General features: G+C 44.8%; 1 protein-coding gene across 8 annotated transcripts in view; it reads left to right on the forward strand.

The window, feature by feature from the left end:
• ZNF512 (zinc finger protein 512) overlaps positions 1-8,364 on the forward strand; it is a 97,976-nt gene that overhangs the window by 42,858 nt on the left and 46,754 nt on the right. For 5 of the 8 annotated variants that reach the window (XM_075063521.1, XM_075063520.1, XM_075063524.1 and 2 more), the window contains exons 4-6: positions 163-252; positions 5,234-5,320; positions 6,504-6,628. In XM_075063521.1, the coding sequence (XP_074919622.1) occupies positions 163-252; positions 5,234-5,320; positions 6,504-6,628 (302 nt within the window). The remainder of the gene's footprint in view (positions 1-162; positions 253-5,233; positions 5,321-6,503; positions 6,629-8,364) is intronic. The other 3 variants (XM_075063527.1, XM_075063525.1, XM_075063526.1) reach the window with 1 other exon arrangement.

Below are 8,364 nucleotides of genomic sequence, written 5' to 3' on the forward strand. Positions count from 1 at the left end.
ACAGGGCTAAGTCACCTCAGCAACCAAACCCTGCTGAAGACTGAGAGAGCATCACTGGAGATAAGGGGAAACTGAAGCAACAGATGGAGATCGGCTAGGTGTGATGTTACACTCCCTGACCCTCAGCAGGACTGACTTGTCTTAATTCTCTGACACCTCAAGGAGAATCACCTTCCAGAGGAAAGAGGAAATCTGAGCGAGACGATGATGAAGATTATGAAGAATTTTCCAGAAAGAAGCAGAAAGTTCCTGGTAATATGAATAATTTGTAGTTGCTAGCCACAGACCTGTGTGCGCTGTCAGCTTCTTATGTTGTTACCATGTGCTGCTGGAGCCACGGTCCTGCACGTGCTCTTGGCTACCTTCCTGTTGGGATTGTGCCCTATGCAACCCTGTCTGTTACTCTAGCTCAGTGTCAATTTTATGGATATAATGCAGGAATTGCAGCAGAGCCTAGGAGCATGAACAGTGCAGATGGAAATTTCAGAAAATTAAAAGCATTCATCATTTTTATATGCCTATTAAAACTAATTGATTTTCCATGTTTTAAAAATGGTGATTTTCTACCATGTTTTTTGTAACTTGGCCAAATATGGGTGAATTTTCACAAGAAAAGCAAAAGGCACCTCTGGGACTTCACTTGCCATTCCAGATCACAGGCTAGAGCTATTCCAAATCAGGTGGGAAAACTGTAGCTGAAATTAGGCAGTTCTTGTGGAAAATGTTAGGTAATCTTCATTGTAGGCATTTCTACAGCCTTGAATATAATAATACTCCACATGATTTATGAAGTAATTTAATCCCCCGCTTCCAGTTTATAATTTGCAAAAGATCAGCAAAGCAAGAATATTTGCAGATTTTCCAGCAAACCATTGTAATGAACAAATGCAAGAATTTCACAAATAGCCAAAAGGTGTCAAATACATGATTTGTTACTCAGGACTAGAAGTGGGCTATAATTTGTAACCTTTTCTCTCATGTGCTCACTGATAAGCTATTCCAATACTAGTTTTTTATGGTATTGGCTTGGCTGTGCTGTAGCAAAGGCAGAGCATTTATTATGCTCTTAGCTAGAGCTGTGTATACAATGAAATGCAGTGGTCTTTTCAGTCTTAATGTACAGCACCTTATTCAGGAAAGTAGTCTCTCTAAAACAATAACTGAATTTTAAGTACAAGAAATGTCTTAGTCACATCCCTGAATCGAGCAAATAGAATTAAAATATTACTACATCAGTTGCTTTCTTTTCAAAGATTACTTCACTGTGTTGTACTTGGGGCTCCTTGAAGAGTCTAGAAGTTTTTGCTGGCACAGGATGTAGCATCTGTCCTTGAGTGAGGTGAACTTCTACTGTCAGAGGAGCTTGATAGCAGTTGTCTGCTGCTTGCCCTTGGGTACAGTTCAAAATGTTGGTTACGGTTTATGAAGCATTGAATGGCCTTAGTATTAGTTTCCTGGAAAGAATGGAGGATGGGATTGATCAGGAAAGAAAGGTATGTCGTGGAGGTCAAAACATAGGGATAAAGTGAGAATTGCCAAAAATCAGGCTGAATTAAAAATTAAATTAAAACAAACAGTACAAATTCTTTAGACATAGAAATAAAAGAGAATGAAAAGACAAGAAGTGCAACCACTATGGAAGGAGGAAAGATTAAGAATAATCTAAGTATGGTCCAAAAAACTAAACCAATGCTTTGCCTCAGTATTCAGTAAGGATGAAAATGTAGCACATGGGAACAAAGGCAGGATGGCTAGTGGAAATGAGTGTGTACAAATGGAAATGACCACATCCAGTGTGGAAATAAAGCTCAAAGAGTTAAATCAGGGGATCAGAGAATCTCCATCCCTAAATACTGAGTGATTTGGCACATGAAATTGCAAGTCCAGTAGCAAGGATTTTTAATCTTGGACATTGGTTCTCAAACTTTTGTACTGGTGACCCCTTTCACATAGCAAGCCTCTGGATGTGACACTCCTCCTCTTATAAATTAAAAACACTTCTTTATATATTTAACACCATTATAAATGCTGGAGGCAAAGCAGAGTTTGGGGTAGAGGCTGACAGCTTGCGACTCCCCATGTAATAACCTCATGACCCCCTCAGGGGTCCCAACCCCCAATTTGAGAACACCTAATCTATCAAATTGGGGGAAATGACTGGAAAATAACAAATATAGTATGTATATTTAAGAAAGTGTGGGGGGGGAGGGGTTAATCCGGGCAACTATAGACCTGTTCATCTGACATTACTGATATGTGTGACGGGTTGAATCACAGAACCCCTTTGGGAGCTGCCACCTGATGTGCCAAGACTACTTCTGCTCCTGCTTTCCTGCCCTGGCAGCTTAGGACTTCAATGCCCTGCCTGGTTTGAGCCAGACTCGCTAGCCTGCTGCAAACCCAGACCCAGGTCTGAACCACGTCCCCTAACAGCTGCAGGCTTAACTGAAAGCAGCTTACAGAAGTGTTCTTGTCTTTAACACTCAGAGGCCTAACTCCCAGTGGGGTCTAAACCCAAATAAATCCGTTTATCCTGTATAAACCCTTTATAACTCTTGATAGAGAGATATGCACAGCTGTTTCCCTCCCCACAGGTATTAATACATACGCTGGGTTAATTAATGAATAAAAAGTGATTTTATTAAATACAGAAAGTAGGATTTAAGTGATTCCAAGTACTAACAGATAGAGCAAAGTGAATTACCAAGTAAAATAAAATAAAACATGCAAATCTAAGTCTAATACAGTAATACAACTGAGTACAGATAAAAACCTCACCAGTAAGCTTCCTTTTACAGATTAGTCTCCTTATAGTCTGGGTCCAGCAATCACTCACACCCCCTGTGGTTATTGTCCTTCGTTCCAGTTTCTTTCAGATATCCTTGGGGTGAAGAGGCTCTCTTTAGCCAGATGAAGACCAAATGGAGGGGTCTCCCACAGGCTTTAATAAACTTTCTCTTGTGGGTGGAGACCCTCTTCTCTCTCCTATGCAAAGTCCAGCTCCAAGATGGAGTTCTGGAGTCACCTGGGCAAGTCACATGTCCATACATGACTCACAGTTTTTACAGGCAGAAACCATTGCCCACATGATATCTTGAATGTCTCCAGGAAGACTTCTTATGTGTATTGGAGCTTTCCAAGATGCATCGTTCCTTAAGTGCTTATTGATTGGGCACATAACTTTGCAAATTCCTTTCTAAAGAAGCTGACCAAATGCCTTACAAAGCTTACTTAGAAATCAAGCAAGTATACAGCCAATATTCATAACTTCAAGCATTATGGGATACATTGTCACAGTATGTAAAGCTTTAGAACAAATTTTGAAGAAAGACTAATTAAGGACATGGAGGTAAATGGAAAAGAGGATGAAATGCAGCATGGGTTTCCAAAGGTAGATCATCCTAAGCTAATGTGATATCTTTCTATGATTTGATGACTGATTTCTTAAACAAAGTAAATGCAGTAGAGCCAATCTGTCTGGACTTCATTAAGGAATTTTACATGGTACCACCTGGGGAATTATTACGTAAGAAGGAGAAGATGGGAATTGGCATAGGAATTGTAAGGCGAGGAAGGAAATGTTTTTGTTTTGTTTATGATGGAGATATACCTATCTCATAGAGCTGGAAGGGACCTTGAAAGGTCATTGAGTCCAGTCCTCTGCCTTCACAGCAGGACCAAGTGTCCTCCCTAACAGATTTTTGCCCCAGATCCCTAAATGGCCCCTTCAAGGATTGAATTTACAATTCTGGGTTTAGCAGGCCGATGCTCAAACCACTGAGCTATCCCTCCTCTCCAAAACCACTCCCTAAAAGGGATGTGTCAATGGGTTGTGCTGAAAAGAGAGCTGTTCAGCTGGAGGGAGGTAACTAATGGAGTTCTTCCAGGATCTGTCTTGAGACTAGTCTTTTTTTATTATTTTCATTAATTACCTTAGGACAAAAAGTAGGTTTATGTTAATGACATTTGCTGATGGTACAAAGTTGTGAGGCATTATCAGTACAGAGGAGGATTGGGATATTACACAGGAAGAATTTGGGTGATGTTGAGGACTGGAAAAATATAAATGGGATGAAATGTAATAGTAAAAAGCGATGTCATGCATTTACTAACTAATAAAAATATCTGCTATAAGTGGGAACTCTTCATTTGGAAACAACAGAAGAGCAGAAAGACCTGGATATATGTACTGGTCTCAAAATGACCACAAGCCACCGATGTTCACACAGCCATGAAGTGAGATATTTCCAGAAGGGATAGGAAGGTATTAATACTTTTGTGCAAGGCACTGGTAATACCGCCTCTGGAAAACTGTGTGCAGTTCTGGTAGCTCATTTTCAAGAAAGATGAGGTGGACCTGGAACAGGTGCAGAGAAGAGCTGCGAGGGTGATCAGGTCTGACTAGAGGAGATGAAAAAAGATTAGCTTCTTTAGCCTAGCAAAATGAAGGCTGAGGGAGTATTGTTGCGCTTTGTAAATACATCAAAGGGGTAAACGCCAGGGAGGGTAAATGTTGGCACAAGAACAAATGGATATAAACTGACCATTTTAAAATTTGATGTGGAAATTAGAAGATTTCTGACCATCAGAGCAGTGAGGTTCTGGAGCAGCTTCCTGATAGGCTGTATTGCCTACTGCTCCTAACTAGTTTTACAATGGAGGTTGATAAGTTTCTGAACAGAATTATATCATGGGGTTTCCTGCTATAGGAGGGGACTGGACTTTATGATCCAGGAGGTCCCTTACAGTTCTATGTTCCTTTCATGCTTCTCTCCCCACATCCCATTATAGTGGTTGTAGTCTCCTGGGCTGCTCTTCCTGTGTGTTCCTGTTGCTTATTCTCTGGGCTATGTGGTGTAGGATTCAGAGAAAAAACTCCACCTTTGGAACCTGCTTCCTATGGGGCACACTAGAGTCCCAGCTGCAAGAACTTCAGGTGTCCTATAGATCACACACTCTCTTGACTTAGGCCTTTTATATCTCCATTTGTGCAGTAGAGTTTTATAGTCTTTATTTCTTGAGCCATATTTAACTAGCTTTGGGTGCTGAGCTAATGGACTCCATTTTAAAATCAGTAAATAAACTTCAGTTCTCTGAAGAGAGAAATTGACCCTTGCAGTCCTTGCCTGCCAAGCCAGCATCTTGAATAGGGCCCCTGCTCCACGAGCTCCACTTTCTGTCTGAGGGTTTTCAGAATTAGGTTTCATGGGTTTTCTCATTGTTTAAATTTTAGCAAGGAAAAAGCAACGAGCTGGGGTGCAACAAAATCCCACATCCAAAGGGCGTTATGTGCGGAAAGAGCCACCAACCTATGCAGCAGGTAAGAGGGACGAGCAGTGTTTATGCAACAGCTAAGAGGTGAATGTAGTTCTGTGTGGTCAGTCCTGGGTAATGTTTTTCTGTGATCTCAGTCACTTTGCTTTTGGCAAAACTGTGTGGATACCATTGTCATTTGGACCTGATGGCATTGTAGGAATATCTAATAGTGGAGGTTGCAGCGTGTTGTTCTTTACCACTTTCTGTCAATTAAACCTATTCTGTGGTAATGTTCCCTTTCTAAGGTGTGGAAATTTAGACTTTGTACTGGCAATGCACGTTCAGTGGCGCCTGGGGAGGGAATCACTTCTTGAATTGTGCGGAAATACATCAAGCTGGTTTCAGCCTCGACGAGAGCAAAGTATTCATATTTCTTTCACTCAGCAGAATAAGGGCATTACTACAAATCACCCCACGCCGTAGCCTGATAGCCAGAGGCTCAAGCAACCCCGTCTGTAGCCGTACAGTAACACCTTTGTTCTAGAATGTTGGACTATATAACATTCAGTCTTTGTTACAATCAGCGGAGTGACCAGTGGAGTGTCTACTACACCCACTCAACTCTCAGCTCCTATTCAAAAGACCTTATGATTAAGAACATAAGAACGGCCATACTGGGTCAGACCAGTGGTCCATCTAATGGTCTGATTCACAACAGCCTCCCCCCTGTCTCAAGGGGGCACCTTTTAGAGTTACAGATAAGGAGGAACTGTATTGGAGCACATTGCCGTAAGGATTCCAATTCTGGCTTTCATTCTCTGAAAACATTTTCAGGCCAGAGAATCTTTGGAGCTGAAACTTCTCCTGCTAATTCTCAAAAGGGGCCAGGGACTGGAGGCCACACCTGTCCGTATGCTTTTCTTTGCCTGTTTTGTGGCGTGGTCTTCTGGAGCAATTCCATGTTTGCATGAAGTAGCAAAGCCATTTATTAATGTGCAGTGAAATCACACAGAAATTCTCCTTCCTTCAGCTCCCTTCCTAGTTTCCAGTGTAAATGATCTGGGGTGGGGTGAGGAGATAACACAACATTCAGATTTAGTTAGCAGAATGGGGAATTTGTTCCCCAGAAATGCAATCAAACGATTAACTTAAAGAAAAGCCCTTCTGCCAAAGCTAGAGAAAACTTATGTTGTGTTTCATTTTGTTTTTGATTTTCCTCTTGTGCCTCCATTCTTGTGATCTGACAGGCAGTGTGGAGGAACAGTGGTACCTGGAGATCCTAAGTAAGGGCAGAGTTACCTGTCCAACATGCAGAGCTGTGGTCAGGAAGACTGTAGAGGGACTGAAGAAACATATGGCAAATTGCAGACAGGTGAGAGAGACAGAATAGCACCATCTTCCCATTCCCTTTTTCCCCAGCTTAATGAGTGCAGTACACAACCTTCAGACCAACAAGAACTACACCATTTCCTTCTGTCGCATTAATGTGTGAGGTATCCATTTGTCTGTCTGTAAATCAGTGCAATCTAGATTTACAATGGCACCACTGGCACCGGCCCCACGCTCCAAAGGGGCCCTGGCCCAGCCTTTCTTCTCTGGGAAGCTTTGTGCTGCTGTGCCTGGGGCTCTGTCTTTCTGTTGCACGCAGCCCAAAGCTGCTCCTCCCCCGCCTCTTACTCGCCCCTCCTCCTCTCACTCCATGCTCCCAATCAGCTGTTTGGGGGGATGGGGAGCAGCAGCAGCCGCCACCACCTGGACCCTGGGCAGGGTGAGTCTGCTTCTCCGGAAGGAAACAATATTTTTTCAGGCTGCTCCCTTTTCCCAGATCTTCCTCCCCATCGTCCTCCCCCTGCTCCCTCTGCCCGGGCCGGGACCCCTCTCCCCCTCAGATCCCCCCTCCCATTTCCCCACTCCTTGCCTCTGGTTCCCTGTCCTTGCTCCAACTCCTAATGGGGGCTAGGGACCTTGCACAAGAGCACCCGTGTCCTTCCTCCCAACTCCAATCTGGGCTAGAGTAGCAGCCAAGCTGTCCCTCCAAATCCTGGGAGCATCGGGCGGCTTAACACTAGTGAGGGAAATGCCCCTTCCAATAGCAGCTGCTGTCCCCTGAAGTGTGCAGGCATTGGGGGTCAGGGGGCCTTAACACTGCACTCCCACCTTTACTCATCCTCCACCACTATAACTGGAAGGGCGGTAAAGAGTTATTGCATCACCTGCACTCACAAGTTTTCTTTAGCTGAAAGAGGTCACAGGACTTTGCAAAAAGAGAGAAGTGCCTGGTTTTCCCCTCAAAAGGATAATTATTAACTAAAGGCAAAGTGGTGGTATATTTTGTGAGGGAGGCTGTGGAAAATTCAGTCCTCTACCCCATCTGTTCCTTGGCGCTGAACATTTAATAACTTTCAGGAGAGAGAGGAAGAAGTGGAGAAGAGGTGGGGGCAGGGCCTTGGGAAAGGGGCTGGAATCGGGGCCTACCCCCTCTGGCCCCCTGCTATGAACTGCTCAAGGTGAGGGCTGGGAGCACCCACACAACCCCAGCCCACCTCCCCAGTCCTGACCCCTGCACCCCCCCTCACAAACTCCCAACCCCCCGCCCTGACACCTGCACCACCCACATCCCCACCCTGAGCACCAAACGGGAGCTTCTGCGCCCTCTCCCCCCCCCCCAACCTCCTGCCCCAACCCTGAGCCCCCTCCCTCATTCTAGCTCCTGGCCAGACCCCAACCCCCAGCTTGCCCCTGCACCCAACTCCCTCCCAGACCCTGCACTCCCACCCTCAGCTCGGTGCAGAGAGAGGCGAAGAGAATGGGCTAGAACCAGAGAGAACGTAAATACCTGCTCTATGTGGTGGTGGGGGATCCTGTTTACCCCCTGCCCAGCCCTGCTGCGCTTGCAGTTTACTCCTGGCCCCTCCCTTGCTCCAATGAGCAACCCTAGCTCTCGCCCCACTGTGTTTTTGCCCCCAGCCCCTGCTTTGCTCCAGTCAGCAGGGACTAATCCTCTGCCTATGCCCCACTGTGCTCATCTCACCCCTGGCCCCTCCCTCACTCCAGTGGGGACCAATCCTTCCCCATGCCCAGCTGTCAGGGTGGATAAAAATCAATGAC

The sequence above is a fragment of the Chelonoidis abingdonii genome, chromosome 3 (genome assembly GCF_003597395.2).
Source record: "Chelonoidis abingdonii isolate Lonesome George chromosome 3, CheloAbing_2.0, whole genome shotgun sequence".
NCBI classification, from domain to species: Eukaryota; Metazoa; Chordata; order Testudines; family Testudinidae; genus Chelonoidis; species Chelonoidis abingdonii.